This window comes from Odocoileus virginianus, chromosome 33 (genome assembly GCF_023699985.2).
Source record: "Odocoileus virginianus isolate 20LAN1187 ecotype Illinois chromosome 33, Ovbor_1.2, whole genome shotgun sequence".
Classification (NCBI taxonomy): domain Eukaryota; kingdom Metazoa; phylum Chordata; class Mammalia; order Artiodactyla; family Cervidae; genus Odocoileus; species Odocoileus virginianus.
The window spans coordinates 34,917,714-34,935,358 of NC_069706.1; the positions used below are offsets into that span (position 1 = coordinate 34,917,714).

General features: G+C 42.9%; 1 protein-coding gene across 4 annotated transcripts in view; it reads left to right on the forward strand.

Moving 5' to 3' along the window:
• The window catches only part of LOC110144343 (paired immunoglobulin-like type 2 receptor alpha), a 45,455-nt gene extending 30,842 nt beyond the window's left edge, over positions 1-14,613 (forward strand). For 2 of the 4 annotated variants that reach the window (XM_020904279.2, XM_070460343.1), the window contains 3 exons: positions 2,198-2,228; positions 3,259-3,308; positions 3,536-3,716. In XM_020904279.2, the coding sequence (XP_020759938.2) occupies positions 2,198-2,228; positions 3,259-3,308; positions 3,536-3,585 (131 nt within the window). In that variant the 3' untranslated portion in view covers positions 3,586-3,716. The other 2 variants (XM_070460344.1, XM_070460345.1) reach the window with 2 other exon arrangements.
• Positions 14,614-17,645: the final 3,032 nt, after the last annotated feature.

Genomic DNA, 17,645 nt, shown 5'->3' on the forward strand with positions numbered 1-17,645 from the left:
CACCACAGTTCAAAAGCATCAATTCTTTGGCACTCAGCTTTCTTCACAGTCCAATTCTCACATCCATACATGACCACTGGAAAAACCATAGCCTTGACTAGATGGACCTTTGTTGACAAAGTAATGTCTCTGCTTTTTAATATGCTATCTAGGTTGGTCATAACTTTCCTTCCAAAGAGTAAGCATCTTTTAATTTCATGGCTGCAATCACCATCTGCAGTGATTTTGGAGCCCCCAAAAATAAAGTCTGACATTGTTTCCACTGTTTCCCCGTCTATTTCCCATGAAGTGATGGGACCAGATGCCATGATCTTAGTTTTCTGAATGTTGAGCTTTAAGCCAACTTTTTCACCCTCCTCTTTCACTTTCATCAAGAGGCAAATTATTATATATGGGATGGATAAACAACAAGGTCCTACTGTATAGCACATAGAGCTATATTCAATATCCTATGATAAACCATAATGGAAAAGAAAGTGAAAAAAATATATATATATATGTTTAAGTGAGTCACTTTGCTATACAGAAGAAATTAAGGCAACATTGTAAATCCACTATACTTCTATTTTAAAAAAACCACCTGGGAACAGCAACAAAAAATAAAAAATAAAATAAAATAGATCTTGGTGCAGAGTAAGCACTATATGAACATTAGTATGTGTAATGATTAAGCTACAAAAATTAAATGATGCAGTACTGGCATATGATAAACATAACACATAACAGATGCAGAAATAGGAGAAAAGAGAAAAACCCAGATAGAGACAGGATGAAAACAGATCCAAATATATATGGGAATTTTGTAGGTTTAAAGGAAACATTTCTAAACAATAAGGAAGGATGAGTAAGTAGAGACATGATGCTGGAACAATGGAAAGCAACCAAGAAAAAGAATGTTATCTCCCTACCCCATAATCTGTACCAAAATTAATCCCATAGAGATCAAAGATCTAAATGAGGGAAAAAAAATAACCTGAATACTAGAAAAAAAGCATGTGAGACTATTTTATAACGAGGATTGAGGACCATCCTAAGTATGACATAAAACCCAAAAGCCATTAATAAATATGTTGATCAGTTCAGTCAGTTCAGTTCAGTCGCTCAGTTGTGTCCGACTCTTTGCGACCCCATGAATCGCAGCACACCAGGCCTGTCCATCACCAACTCCCGGAGTTTACTCAAACTCATGTCCATTGAGTCGGTGATGCCATCCAGCCATCCCATCTTCTGTCATCCCTTTCTCCTCCTGCCCCCAATCCCTCCCAGCATCAGGGTCTTTTCCAATCAGTCAACTCTTCACATGAGGTGGTGAAATACATACAAATTGTCTTTTTTTAATCTGCACAGCAACCACAGTGGTTGTGTCTGAGAGTGAGGATGAGAGCTGGAGATAAAGAGAAAATGTAACATAGTCACTGAGGAAATGCAAGACGGTATTTGAAGATCTAAATCAGATGAATCTTAACAGGAAACAGGATCTCTAAAATGAGAACAGACAGGTGAAGCAGAGACTTTTTGTCTTTTTCTCCTCATTGGCTAGATTTAGTCATAGGTCCCACATCTGGTAGGGGGGCACCCTGACACTCCAAATAAATTGAATTTCTGTCACTGAAGATGAAGAAGCGAGTGGATATGAAGTAAGCAAATAGCATCCTCTGCCTGAGGGCACAGCCAGGACTGGAGATGTGTCGGGACCCAGGGGGTCAGGGAGCCCGTGAGAGGGCGCAGGTGGAGAGGAGGGGGCTCAGTGGGGGGCCTGGGTAACCTGAGGGAGAGCGGATCATCAGGACAAGAGTGCAGTGAGGTCACGCACAGGTACAGAGGGATGATGACCGAAGGGAGCTGGAAGGAAGGAAAGTTGAAGCATAAAAATGATACCAGTGTTTACTATGTCAGAGTTCTTAATCCCAATGAAAAAATAAATCCAGGATGTGACTGAGTGGAACCGAGGTCACTGGAGTTGGGGAGGTGGATAAGTCCAACCTGTTCAGAGGGTGACGGGGCACAGGGGGCAGGGAAGAACTGCTCTCCTGACTGATGGTGAGGACAAGGCGGGACAGGTGTGGGCAGCCTCAGGGTGGCGGCTCTGAGTCCTGAGCCCTTCCCAGGGAGCTTTCAGATGGGATGGGGCAGAGAAGGCGGGGAGGAGACAGGCCTCCGTGGATGGCACAGTGACACGCTGTTGGTCCCCCTACAGGTGCGCAGACTGAAGCCAGGACCCCAGCCAGGTGAGCGCTTGTCCTCCAGTATGGGGGGGTGCAGTGGGACGGGGCTATTTATGAGCAAGAAGTTTCCTCCTGAGAGCAGCACCAGGGAGCCTTCACAGGCCTCCCCTCCTGGACCTCCATCCACATCCTCCCAAGTCCCCACAGGCCAGGCTCTTCACTTTCTGAGGCTCCCGATCCTTAGAAAGTCAGAGCAGTGGACCAGCACTTTCTCTGACTCTCTCCCAGAACATCTCCCTTTGTCTGTCTCTGGCACCAGCCTTTCCTCCTTCCATCCCCAGGTCTCAGCCTTTCCCTCTGTTCATCCTGGTCTTTCTCCCCCTTGAACACCATCCTTCCAGAACACACCCGCCCCCTCCACGCTCTGTCCCCTTTCTTGCTCCTCGTCCAGTCTGTCCTCTGCCCTGTGACACGGGGCCTCCAGCTGCCCCGGCCTGTCTCTCCTCAGAGTGGCTCCCTCGCGGCCCCCAGCCTGGCTCCCTCTCCTCTGGCCCCGGCTCCTCTTCCTTTCCTGACACTCACCCTCCTCACCGCCCACCGCGTTCCCTTCTCATCCTCTCTGCCACGTCCAGGCTTTTCCTTCTCACAGCCCCTCCCTCCTTTCTCGCCTTCCTGACTCTTGACAGTGTCCTCCCGGGACCCCTCCCCGGATGGCGTCTCCTCGGGGACCAAGGCCTGAGCACCGCCTGGGGGACCTGAGAGAAGCTCCCTGGTTCTCGCGCTCCAGTTTGGACCCAGGCGCTGCCGCAGAGAGGACAGGCGCCCCCTCCTGCTTCTCCTCCCTGCGCCCCTCAATAAAGCCGCTTCTCTGCAAGAGTCCACCCCAGTCAGCTCTCAGGGACGGGGCTACACTGCAAACGGCTCCTCAACCCCATCCAGGCAGCCTCCTCCTGAGAGCCCCAAACCTCTGCCTTCATGTCCGAGTGTGACCAGGCAGGTCACAGAGCCCCCACCGAGAGAAGCGGCCCGAGGCAGGTGGTAGCTCTTTCCTGCCCAGATTCTGACACATCACTGCTCTCCTGTTCCCAATCAGGGAGTCCTCCCAAAACGCAGAAGAGAATTACCAGAACACCGAGAATAAAGGTGAGTCCTGCCGCCATCATCCCCGCTCTCACCTGGGTCTTCCTTCTCCCCACACCCCCTCCCCACACAGGTGCCCTCAGCATCCTCCTCTCTCTCCCTTGCCTCACCCGCCCTCCCCTGAGACCCTGGTCCTGACCTAGAGATGACCTCACTGCTGGAGCCCCTGCCCATTTCTCTACCCTGGCTGCCTGGTTACCTGACTCTAGGACAATTGGTTTTTTTCCTAGAACAACATATAGAACTGGAGCAGGACCAGAAAATAAGCAGCTCAGGCTAGGACCTGCAAGGATGAGAGGGAAGTTTGGAGAAGGTGGGGTGGGTGGACAGAGGGCCTGTGGTGTCAGTGGGGCATCAGCTGTGGGATCGTGGCCCTGAGATGGAACCCCTCCCCTGCTGTCTCACCCCCTCCCGCTTCCTTCTCCCCCAGGATGACGCTGGGGCCCCCAGTGCCTCCCTCACTGTCTCCAGCTTGACCTCACCAGCTCAGCAGCACCTCCCCTCCCCACTTCCCATGGTGGCCCCCAGGAAGAGACCCTATACTCTGTCTTAAAGGCCTAAGCAGTGGGACGGAGTGGGGACCTCCTTCGAGTCAGCGGCGCACAGGGATCTCAGCTCCTCATAATCTCCCCGGCCAGACGCAGACAGCTCAGAGGCCGGCAGGTGCGGGGCCACCAAGGACCTGAGAGTCACAGCCCCCCACCCCGATTCCCTCTTCACCCTGCCAGCCTTTCACCACAAAAATAAAAGGACCTGTGCAATCTGCCTGAATGCATCTGCGGAGAAAGCTGACGTCACCTTCAACTTCTGTCCTTCCGGAAGTTGATAAAATGAACCATGATAGATAGCTCACACCCAGATCCCTTCCCTGGTACTTCTGTTCAGTGACTGCCTCAGGCCAGAGACAAATAAATCCCCAAACACTGGTAATCAGTCTGGAACCCAAGGTCCGTCCCCCTAATCTAACCCTTCTACTTTCCTTAGGATAATAACTAGCATGTGTCGTGTTCGTGCTTTACGTGCGTGGCCTCATTTCAGCATCATCAGCCACTCTCTATGGCACTGGATGTACCATCTGAGAGAGGATAAGAACCAGAATGGTCACAGTGATTTTCCCAAGGCCATGTTGCTAGTAAGTGGCTGAGGCAGGATGTGAACTCAGACCTGCCCTCTCGATCTCTTTCTCCCAGGACACAGGCGGCGTCGCCTTCCCAGATCTCTATACTGACAGGTCTCCCACTAGAAGGCACCATGTGCCCCAGCGACATGGAGAAGGAGAGAAAAAAGCCAAAATTTAGAGATGAACCAAACCACATTAACTAGTAACCTGGTTTATTAATATATAAGCTGCACAACTCTAACTTTAGCCAAGTAACCTCACAGCCAATGAACAGTCCCATCAATAGACTATTTAATCCAACAAATTGGAATACACATTTTTTCCCATGGTCACATAGAACATTCACCAAGATAGACCACATTTTGGGTCACAAAATACATCCAAACAAATTTAAAAGGAAAGATGGTAACAATAACCCTATATGCAAAACAGAAAAAGAGACTCAGATGTATAGAACAGACTTGTGGACTCTGGGAGAAGGAGAGGGTGGGATGTTTCAAGAGAACAGCATTGAAACATGTATATTATCTAGGGTGAAACAGATCACCAGCCCAGGTTGGGTGCATGAGACAAGTGCTCGGGCCTGGTGCACTGGGAAGACCCAGAGGGATCGGGTGGAGAGGGAGGTGGGAGGGGGGACCGGGATGGGGAATACATGTAAATCCATGGCTAATTCATTTCAATGTATGACAAAAACTACTGTAATGATGTAAAGTAATTAGCCTCCAACTAATAAAAATAAATGGAAAAAAAAAAAAAAAGGAGAAATCATGCAGTGTCTGCTCTCAGACTGCAATGGAATTAAACTAGAAGTTTCAGTAATGGAGATAACTGAACAATCCAAAATACATATAGATTAAACAGTATACTTCTAAATTCATATAGATCAAAGAAGAAATCTCAAGGTAAATTTTAAAATATTTTTAATTAAATAAAAGTGAAAGGACAACTTGTCAAAATTATCAGATGGAGCAAAAGTAGTGTAGTGCTTAGAAGGAAATTCATGGCACTGAATATGTTTATTAGAAAAGAAGAAAGATATAAAATCCATAATCTAAGATTCACTAGGAATCAGGAAATTTGACTGAACTGAATTTCTTAAGATTCAATCTTAGGAAACTAGAAAAAGCAGAGTAATTTAATTCAAAGTAAACAGAAGAAAAGAATGATAAGTATTAGAGCAGAAATGAATGAAATAAAAAATCAATAGGGAAAATAAACAAAACCAAAAGATCAATAAAGTTGACAAGACTCTAGGCAGACTACTAAGAAAAAAGGAAATTACTAAAAATTACTAATACTAAAAGTAAAAGAGGGGCTATCACTACAGATCACATAGACATCAAAAGGATAATAAAGGAAACTCCATCTCCACAAATTTGTTAACCTAGATGAAATGGACCAATTCCTTGAAATACACAATCTGCCAAAACTCCAATAAGAAAAAAGTAGACAATCTGAATAGGCCGATATCTATTAAAGAAATTGACTTGACAATTAGTTACCTTCTAAAACAGAAAACACCAAGCTCAGATGGGTTCACTGGTAAATTCTTACCAAACATTTAAGTAAGGAGTTATGTCAATTTTCTACAATCTTTTTCAGAGGATAGAAGCAGAGAAAATATTCCCTAACTTGTTCTACGAGACCAGCATTTCCTAAATACCAAAATAGACAAAGATGTTACAAGAAAACTACAGGCCTCATGAAGACATGCATCTGACCAAATCCCACACCCTTTCATGATTAAAAAAAAAAGAGCGTCTAAGTAAACTAGAAACAGAATGGAACTTTCTCAATGTGATAAAGAATACCTACCAAAAAACCAATACCTAACATTACACTTGGGCTTCCCTGATGGCTCAGAGGTAAAGAATTCACAGGAGATGTAAGTTTGATCCCTGGGTCAGGAAAATCTCCTGGAGAAGGAAATGACAACCCACTCCAGTATTCTTGCCTGGGACATCCCATGGACAGAGAAATCTGGTGGACTGCAGTCCATGCAATCACAAAAGAGTTGGACATGACTCAGCAACCAAACAACAACAACAACAACAACAACAACAACAACAACATCATACTTAACGGACAGAAATCTGAATCTCTCCCACCAAGATCAGGTCCAAGGCGAGGATGTCCTCTCTCACCACTCTGTTTCCACACCGTGAAATAGAGGTCCTTGATAATGCAATACTGTAAGAGAAGGAAATAAAAGTTTTCAGATTGGGAAGGATGACATAAAACTGTCTTTGCCTGCAGATGACATGATTATCTATGTAGAAAATCTGAAAGACTTGACAAAACGAACAAGAATATCCTAGAACTAATAAAGGACTGTAGCAAGCTTACAAGTTATACATTTAACCTAAAAGTCAATTGCTTTCTTATATACTAACAATGAAAAAGCAGAATTTTAGAAAAAAACAAAACAAACATTATCACTGACACTAGCAACCCCCAAAATGAAATACTTAGGTATAAATCTAACAGCATATATATATAAGAAAGAGCCTTATGAGAAAAATTACAAAACTCAAAGAAACAAATAAGTGGAGAAATATTTCATGTTCATGGACAGGAAGAATCAATGTTGCCTGTCGGGAGCCAAGAAGAGGACAAGCGAACGCCCCGCCCATGACAAGGCTCTGGGTAAAGGTCATGGACCCAAGGAGGCCATGAACCCAGGGGAATCCGAGTCCAGCAGGCTCCGGGACGCTCCCTATTCTTGCTATATGTGTCTTGTCTGTGCTAATACTCTTTCTTGGAATTCTTGGTGGTTTTTCGCTGTCCTGGTAGACCTCGGGGAAGGTCCCAGGGACATCTCTAGGGTGTAAACGTCTGGGGGCTTCCCAGAAGAGTTAGGCTTACTCTGCCCCCGGGGAGATGGGAACCATATGAATAACCTGGTATGCGGGAGGTATTTAGATTTAGGCCATTTATAGATATGTGGGATTTTATATATAGGAGGTATATTAGGGAATATGGAAATAGATTAGAAGTTAAAACTGCTTATAAATGTGATTGTGAATCCCATCCCTGGACACGCAAACACCATTAGATTTAGTTGTAAGTTTAATAACCACACAATGCCAAAATTCTCATATTGTAGAGTAAGGGTTAAGGCAGCTGCGACGCTGCTGCTACTCCATTTCCCCTGCCCATGGTGTGCCTGGGAGTACACTAGGAAGTAGTGTTAGTGCTATAGGTATCATAGACGGCTGTGTGAAAATAGAATGAATTATGGCTTGTAGATTAAATAGTAAGCAAGATATTGTAGTATGTGTATAATATAAAAGTTAAGTTTTTATAGTAGGTAAAATTATAATAGAAACTATAGTGGTTAAGTGATTGATTATACTGTAAAACTGTTAAGATATTTTTTTCCCTGTAGCTATGTGTTTCTTTGTAGCTGACGTTTGTCCATTCAAGTGAAGCAGTGAAGCAAGAAGAACGTCTAAACCTGAAAACAGAGTGGGCTAAGAGGTCCAAAACAATCCTTGTCACGCGCCACTAGGGACGGAAGATTTTGTACCCTGGGAAATTCTGTCTTGGAAAATATCCCCTGACTTGTTTTGTTGATCTAAGGGGCACGTCATCTGGAAAGATCTGAAAACAATAATTCGTACCTTGGCCCCGGCAGTAAAAAAAAGATATATAAGGTGTTAGAGAAAAAATAAAGAAGAAGAAGTTTTTCCACTGCAACTGTGTGTGTGTGTGTGTGTGTGTGTGCATTCGCCGACGCCGCTCATCCCAAGGGTTCCCTGGACCAGCGGAGGCTGGACCCCCGCAGTTGCCAATATGTCAGTTCTTCCCAACTTGTTCTACAGATTCAATGCAACCAATCAAAATCAAAGAAAGTTATTTTACAGACATTGACAAACTTATTCTAAAGTTTCTGTGACACAAAGAACAGACTTGTGGACACAGTGAGGGAAAAAGAGGGTGGGACAGATTGAGAGAGTAGCATTGAAACATACACATTACCATCTGTAAATCAGATAACTAGTGGGAAGTTGCACTATAAAACAGGGATCTCAGTCCAGTGCTCTGTGACAACCTAGAGCGATGGGATGGGGTAGGGGGTAGGAGGGAGGTTCCAGAGGGAGGGGACATATGTACACTTAAGGCTGATTCATGTTGTACGGTAGAAACCAACATACACTGTGAAGCAATTATCCTCCAATTAAAAATTTAAAAAAGAAAAATAAAGCTTATATGGAGAGGCAAAAGACCCAGAATAACTAACAATACTGAAGGAGAAGAACAAAGCTGGAGGACTGACCCTACCCATCTTCAAGATATATACTAACGGAGATGGTGTGGGAGAGAACTGACAAATAGATCAGTGGAACCCAGAAATAGATCCCCATAAATATAGTCTGATCTTTGACAAAGGAGCAAACACAATGGAACAAAGACAGTTTCTTCAACAAATAGTACTGGAACAACTGGACAGTCTCAGGAAAGAAAAAAAAAAAAAGACTCTAGACACAGATCTTACACTTTCCACAAGAATTAACTCAGAATGGATTATACCTAAATATAAAATTCCTGGAAGATAACTAGGAAAAAATCTTACTATTTTGGGTATGAAAAGTGAAAGAGTTAGTCACTTAGTCATCTCTGACTCTTTGCAACCCCATGGACTGTAGCCCACCAAGCTCCTCTGTCCTTGGAATTCTCTAGGCAGAAATACTGGGGTAGGTAGCCAGGCCCTTCTCCAGGGGATCTTCCTGACCCAGGGGTCAAACCCAGGTCTCTCTTTACTGTCTGAGCAACCAGGGAAGCCCATTTCAAGTATGGTAAATCCTTTTTAAACACTATCAAAGACATGATCCATGAAGAAATAATTGATAAGCCGGAGTTCATTAAAATTAAAAACTTCTGAGTGGTTCAGTGATAAGGAATCTGCCTGCCAATGCAGGAGACACAGGTTCGATCCCTGGTCTGGGAAGATCCTGCAGGCCTCAGAGCAACTGAGCCCGTGCCCAAGTGCTGAGCCTGTGCTCTGGAGCCCAGGAGTTGAAACTACTGAGCTCAACTACTGCTGTGGCTGCTGCTGCCACAACTACTGAAACCCACACACTCTAGAGCTCATGCTCTGCACAAGAGCAGCCACCTCAATGAGAGGCCCATGCCCTGCAAGTGGGGAGTAGCCCCTGCTTGCTGCAACTAGAGAAAATGGCTGCACAGCAATGAAAACTCAGCACAATAAAAAATAAATCAAAATTATTTTTTAAAAATTAAAAACTTCTGCTCTGCACAACATAATGACAAGGAAATTATTAACAGAAAATAAGTCACAGACTGGGGTAAATATTTGCAAAAGACACATCCTGATACAGCAACTTTTATCCAAAGTATATGAAGAACTCATAATTCAACAATAAGAAAACAATCCAGATTTTCCTGGTGGCCCAGTGGTTAAGATTCCGTGCTTCCACTGCAGAGGGTGTAGATTCAATCTCTGGTCAGGGAACTAACATCCCACATGCCACGCAAAAGCAATCCAGTTTTTAAAATGGGCCAAATACCTAAATAGACACCTCACCAAAGAAGATATATAGATGGCAAATAAGTATATGAAATGATGTTCCACGTCATATCTTACCAGGGAAATGCAAATTCAAACAACATTTGACATCACCACACATTTATTAGAATGGTCAAAATTCCAAACACTGACAGTACCAAATGCTGGCAAGGATGTGAAGCAACAGGAACTTTTTCTCACATTGCTGGTGGGAATAAAAATATACAGCCACTTGGGAAGACAGTTTGGTGGGTCTTACAAATCTAAATATACTCTTATCATAAGATCCAATTATTGCACTCCTTGGTATTTATTCAAAGGAGTCGAAAACTTAAGACAACACAAAACCTGCACACTGATATTAATAATAGCTTTATTCATAACTGCCAAAACTTGGGAAGTAAACAAGAAGTCTTTCAGAAAGTAAATGGGTAAATAAGCTGTAGTACATCCACAGCTTAAAAAAGTTATCAAGCCATGAAAAAAACATGAGAGAACCTTAAAGGTACATTGCGAAGTGAAGGAAGCCAATCGGAGGCAGCTGTATACTCTTGATTCCAACTTTATGACATTCTGGAAAGGGCAAAAACTATGGAGATAATAAAAAGATCACAGGCTGCTGGGGGCAGGGGTGGTGGTGGGCAGAGATGAAGAGACAGAGCACAGAGGATTTTTAGGGCAGTTCAAATACTCTATATGGTGTTATAATGATGGATGTGTATCCTTATACATTTGTCCAAATCCACAGAATGCACACCACCAAGGTTGAACCTTAGGGTAAACCATAGTCTTTGAATGATTATGATGGTCAATATGGGTTTGGTAAAAAAAATGTACCATCCTGGTGAGCAACATTGTTAAAGGGCAAGGCTATGCCTGTGGGTGCAGAGGGTATATGGGAAATCACTGTACCTCTCTCTCAACATTATTGTCAACTGAAAACTATTCTTTTAAAACATCTTTTAAAAAACTATCATAGAAATGTTATTAAAGAGTAATATTTGATGATATAAAGATTTCTTTAAAAAGATCAGTAAAGGAGGACTTCCCTGGTGGTCCGGTGGCTAAGAATCTCCCAATGCTGAGGGCCTGGGTTTGATCCCTGATTAAGGAACGGGATCCCCCACGAAGCAACTGAGACTTCACATGTCACAACTAAAGATCCCACACCCAGCAATGAAGATTAAAGATTCTGCATGCTGCAACTAAGACCCAGAACAGCCAAATAAATAAACATTTTATTAGAAATAAAAGATCAGTAAGGGAATTCCTTTGTGGTCCAGTGGTTAGAATTCTGAGCTTTCACCCCAGGGGACATGGATTGAGAAACTCAGATCCCCCAAGCTGCACAGTGTAGCCAAAAGAAAAAAAAAGAAAGGATTGGTAAAATTTTTAAGTCTGATAAATAGCAGTTTTTTAAAGATATTCTTAGTGTGTACTGAAGTATACACTACAAATGCATAGTACTCTAAACACACTAAGTGTGGTATATATGTAAGTACATGCAGTATATATGTACTGAAACGTGTCCAGGTAAAATAATGTTTGGAATTTTCTTCAAAATAACAAATGCTTCCAGATAAAATCTATGCTTCTCAATAAAATCTGATGTCTGGAATTTGCTTTAAAATATTATGAGGGGGAGAGATAAATTAGGAATTTAGGATTAACATATACACACTACTATGTATAAAATAGATGACCATCAAGGACTTCATATATAGCACAGGAAACTATACTCAAAGTAACTTATAAGGAAAAAGAATCTGAAAAAGAATATATGCACAACTGATCACTTTTCTGTACACCTGGAACTAACACAATAATGCGGCTTACAAGAGACCCACATGAAGCATAAGAATATGGAAAGGCTGGAGTGAAAGAAAGAAAAAATATGTCAGGCAAATCGTAACCAAGAAATCTGGCTTAACTACAGAAATATAAGGGGAAAAAACAGACTTGAAGAAAAAGGAAATTTCTAGCAATCATGGGTTTACTGTGTAACAGTAAAGCTTCATTTACTGAAGATATATTAAAATTCTAAACGAGAATGCATTTAAGTGACTTCCCTGGGGGTCCAGTGGCTAAGACTCCAGGCTCCCAAAGCAGGAGGCCCAGGTTCAATCCCTGGTCAGGGAACTAGATTCCACATGCCGCAACTAAGATTCCGCGTGTCAAAACTAGAGATCGAAGATCCCAAGTGCCACAACCAAGACCTGGTGCAGCCAAATAAATATTTTTTAAAAAATAAAAAAGCTATTTTAAACAGAAATACATCAATGATTATCAGGGGAAGGGGAGTACAAAGGATCATGAGGCAAGTTCTGGGGATCATGTAAATGTTTTATAACTTGAGTGCACCTGTGGTTATGCAACTATATGTCTACCAAAATGTACAGTTATGATACTAAAGAGTAAATTTGATTGTATGTAAATTATACCTCAATAAGTCCAAATTTCAAGACAAAAAATATTTAATATCTTTAAATGCACTGATTATTATTAAAGGAATTCTCAGAGAGCAAAACTAAATGAAACTAAAAACTCGGAGAGTGATACACTGAAGACTGCTTTTCCTTTGAGAGTATTTGCCAAGCTCAAGGAATCTGAGATTTGGTGTTCAGAAAACTGAAAGCAGGCAACAAACCCCCAAGGTCTTTGACAATGGGGTGAATCTACCAGGCAATTGTCCACTTGGCATAAAGCCAGAGTCTCAAAGTTCTACATCCTCATACTGTGTGAACTGGAGACCACCACCCCACACTCAAGCAGAGGATTTAAAGAATTTGACTGTATCAGACCATGATCCAGAGTGAATAGAGAAAACTCTGGATAATTTACACCCTCAAGTCAGCCCTCAGGGAGATGTGCAGCCGAAACTCACAATACAGAGTGGGCTGAAAAATCTCAAGCTGTGTTAATTTAACATGCTCTAGGGTGTTATTAGCCTAAATTTTTGGCAAAAGCAAGAATTTTCTTTGGAGAAACCCATGATTGGGTGAGATTCTTCTACGCTAATTTGGTAACCTCTAAATTCAACACTAAACTAATAGAAAATCCAGTACCAGATTAATGAGCAAGGGATCTTATTTGAGTCATATTTAAATCAACCATAAGGTGCTGCTAGTAATAGGGGTAACTAAAACCCAGAGCCACACATGCTTATGACTTAGATCTATTATCTGTTCTTCACATTCTTTGCAGCCTTCCAGCCCGCTTTTCCATTTGTTACTTTTGGCTGCTTTCCAGTTTCTTCTTTTCATTTTTTGCTCTTCTTATCAGCTTTGACTTGAATTTGTCATTCTAACATTAAACTAACTGCTTTTAAAATTCTTACTGAGGTGTAACTGACAAAACTTGTAAATATTTGGGTTGTACAGTATGATTTTTTTAAGGTGCAAAACACGATGGTTTAATATAGGTATACATTGTGAAATGATTACAATTAAGCTAATTAACACATTCATCACATCTCATAGTCACCTTTTCCCACTATCAGTACACACAGATTCTCTTTTCTCCACAATCTCACCATAACTTGTTATCTCTTATCATTTTGACAACGGCCATCCTAACAGATATGAAGTGATGTATCATTGTGGTCCTGGTTTGCATTTCCCTGATGATTAGGGATATTAAGCACATTTTCATATTCCTGTTGGCTATTTGCATGTCTTCTCTGGGAAAACATCTATTCATGTCCTTTGCCAATATTTAAATTGAGGTGTTTCTCTGTCATTGAGTCATATGAATTCCTTATATAATTTAGATGTTTATTGAATGTAATGCACTTGAATCATCCCCAAACCATCCCCCACTTCACACCACCACTGGCCACAGAAAAATTGTCTTCCACGAAACTGGTCCCTGGTGCCAAAAAAGGTTGGGAATCGCTGGTGTAGGGGTCTAATTTTTTCACATGTGGATATCCAGTTTTCCTAACACTATATGGTAATTCACAAAATTGAATACTACACATGTGAAAATTAATGAATTACAGCTATCCACAATAAATAATAATTCTCAGGATGAGGGAAAAAAGCAAGTGTAGAAGAGTATTTCAATATGATTTCCTTTTATATAAAGTTTAAAAATATGCAAAAACAACCCCTGTGTGTAAATGCAAATATATATGGGAAGATTACAAAAAATATCATCTAAATGATACACACTCATTTCAAGGTAGTGGTTTCCTCTGAAGGGCCAGGAAAGGGACGGGATTAGAGAAAAACATAAAGAAGACTTTAGAGTAATTATAATGTATTTTTCTTAAATTGGGTGGTGAAGACAGGTGTTTGTTGCATTACTGTTCTCTGTTAACTTTTGATATATTCTTGTAATTATTTCATTTTTAACCAAGAAAAACCTTTTCTATTTAGGTACATAGGAGAAAGAGGAGCCCACAAAGGAGACTGACAGAGTGGGCAGTGAGATAAATGGAGAGCACCGTGGGGTCCAGGAAGCCAACGGTGCATGCAAGTTTCAAGAAGGAATGTCAAGTGCTGCCAGTGGTCAAGTAAAACAAGCACTAAGTGAACTCTGGATTTGGTAATTATGATGTTCATAAGTAGCACTGTCCAGAGCCCTTTCAATGGTGTGCTCAGGGTAGGAGCCAGTCTGAGCAGGGCAATAAACAGAAACTGATGAATAAATCAGCAAGGATATAAAGTGTTTTGTGGGACAGGGAGGGATCACCCCTCTTCTGGAGGTGAGCCTGGGTGCAGATGCAGTTTTCTAAGGTGGCTTGAAGCAGAGACAGCAGGGACAATGGTCTTTGCTGTCTCTGTGAAGTGCTGCCCCCTTCTGGAAGTGAGGAGAGAATGATGTAGTGTGACTGACAGCTGCTTTGCACAATCAGTTCAGTTCAGTTCAGTCTCTCAGTCGTGTCTGACTCTGCGACCCCACGGACTGCAGCACGCCAGGCCTCCCTGACCAACACCAACTCCCGGAATTTACTCAAACTCATGTCCATTGAGTCGGTGATGCCATCCACCCATCTCATCCTCTGTCGTCCCCTTCTCCTCCCACCTTCAATCTTTCCCAGCATCAGGGTCTTTTTAAATGAGTCAGTTCCTCATATCAGGTGGCCAAAGTATTGGAGTTTCAGCTTCAGCATCAGTCCTGGGAGAAGGCATAAAGGATTGCCTTTATTAATAATAAGAATGTATATAACAAAACAGGAATTCTCTGGCAGTCCAGTGATTAAGATGGCAATTTCATTGCTAGAGCCCAGGTTTGATCCCTGGTTGGGGAATTAAGATCTCACAAGCCACATGACACAGCCAAAGGGGGAAAAAAAAAAAAAAAAACAGAAACAGACTCACAGATATAGAGACAAAAGTAGTGGTTATCAGTGAGGGAGGTGAAGGGGGAAAGGAAAAATAGGGGTATGGGATTAAGAGAACCAAACTACTAAATATAAAATAAATAAGCAACAAGAATGTACTGCACAGCACAGAGAAATACAGCCATTTCAATAACCTTAAATGGAGTACAATCTATAGAAATATTGAATCACTATGTTGTATGCCTGAAACTAATATATTACAAATTAACTAGAATTCAATTTTAAAAATTAAAAAATAAAAATAGAACCTAGAATAACCACACACACACACACCCTCAAAAGAAGGGGAACTTGTTATCACCAACTAACCTATTGTGATACGTTGCAACAGAAAAAATGGCCACAAATTCCTTACGGCTCCTTTTATCATGATGAAGAGGCTATTTCCTCATGCCTGAATCTGGGCTGGCCTTATGACATGCTTTGGTCAACAGAATGTGATGTAAGTGTTGTACAATTTCTCAGCCTAGACCTCATGTGGCCTTGCAGCTCCTGCTCCCAAGGGACACAAGGAGAGGACATTTCCAGAAATAACAACCAACACCAGGTATTACCTAACGCTAAGTGAACAATACAGAGAAAGCACTGCTAGAGTTTAAAATAAGGTTGGCAAACTCAGGGGAGGTTTTCTGTAGGAGATGAGAAAGCTGAGCCTGGGTGTTTAAGATTGGTGGGTGTCTGAGATTGGTGCAGAAGAGCGAGAGGATTAGGGCGGTGGGGAGAGAATCAAAGGCCTGTAGGAGAGGTGGATGTGGGTGTCTGGAAGGCAGCAGGCAGCCAGCCAAACTGGAGCAGAGAGTTGTTCTTGGAGAGAACTAGGCAAGAAAGTTTGGATTATTCTGCAGCCACTGATTTATGAGCAGAGGCAGTTAATCATACAGGTAAAGTTTTCCTAAGTTTTCACAAAAAAAGTTTGAAAAGAACAGTCACTCTGGGCCCAACCCCCTAATATCTTTAGCACTTTCCCCCTCTACTATCAGCCCCCTCCCCACGCCGTCCTCACTGCCTGTCTCTAAGGGTTCATTTCCATCCGTGTTTATATCCATTCAAGACTCATCTTGTAAACAACTGAAAACACAGGACAGCTCAGGCAGGAAAGGAGTCGATTAGCCCAGGTGACTGATGAGTTAAGCAGCAGGTCTGGCTTCCGCTGCTCTCTCTGGTCATCTAGTCTGTTTCTCTTCACTGCCCACTTCTGCCCCCTACCGTTCAGCTTCATTTTCAGTCCCTTTGGTGGCCCCAGCAGCAGTGGGCTCCTCCAACAAGGAGCCAAGACGACTCATCCTCCCATGTCAGTCTTGCAGGAAAGAACGAGACTTTCCCCCCTAGATCCAGCAAAACCACTAAGATTACTAAGACTTAGTAGGTGACCTGTCCATCCTGGAGACAATCGATATGGCCAAAGGGATGTGTTGCTCTGGGTGACTAGCCCTGAGTCAAGGGTAGGATACCTATGCTCCAGAAAATTTGAGGCTAGAACTTTTACCTGTAAAACTTCAGAGCACACAGCTCTAAAAAAACCCCATCCCCTCCTTTCTCATCCTCCCATGCAGCCCTGAAGATAGTGGAATTACATACCATGTATTAGATGGGTCCTCTGATGGCCATGGACACCACTCAGGGTATAGTGCTGCACTGGTGCACACATATAGTGCACATATATAGTGCACACAGCTGGCCCCTGTGTTCCCTCCACATACCAGCAGCCTCATGACAACTGGTGACCCATGAAATTGGGGATCCGGGCCGCTGTGGCTGCACTGCTGGCCCAGGAGCCCCACACTCTGGTGGTCATCAAACTGGCCACCACAGAATACAAGTCTGTGTATGGCAGTGACTGGAATGCCCTCCAGGTGAACTGGTTCTTCTGAACTGCCTTTGCGGACCATGTGGCCTTTGTGAACACCTGAGAAATGACCTCCAGCCTGGCCTTCCCCAACAGCAACCACCCAGGGAGGATCATCATCCACAATGAGGTGGACTTTGTCCTTTCCTTCCTCTCCCCAATCTAAACACTTCTGCCCATGTTGGGGCTGTGTGGACAGAGGGCCCTGGTATTGGGACACAGTTATGAGGAGGACCACAGCCACAAAAGGACTTCTGGAATAAGGGCAGGTACCATCACGTTCAACCACAATGGCTTTCAACCTAGTTATTGCCCCACTTCAACCCCTTTTCCACTCAGAATAAGAGTGATTATTCTAAAACATAAATGAGGCTAGGTCAACAACCTGGTCTTCTGTGTCAGTATAAAACCAAAGCTTTTGATCTCAGTACAAAATCAAAACCTCTCACCATGGTCACCAAGGCCCTACAAGATGGTGCTGCCGAACTCTGTAG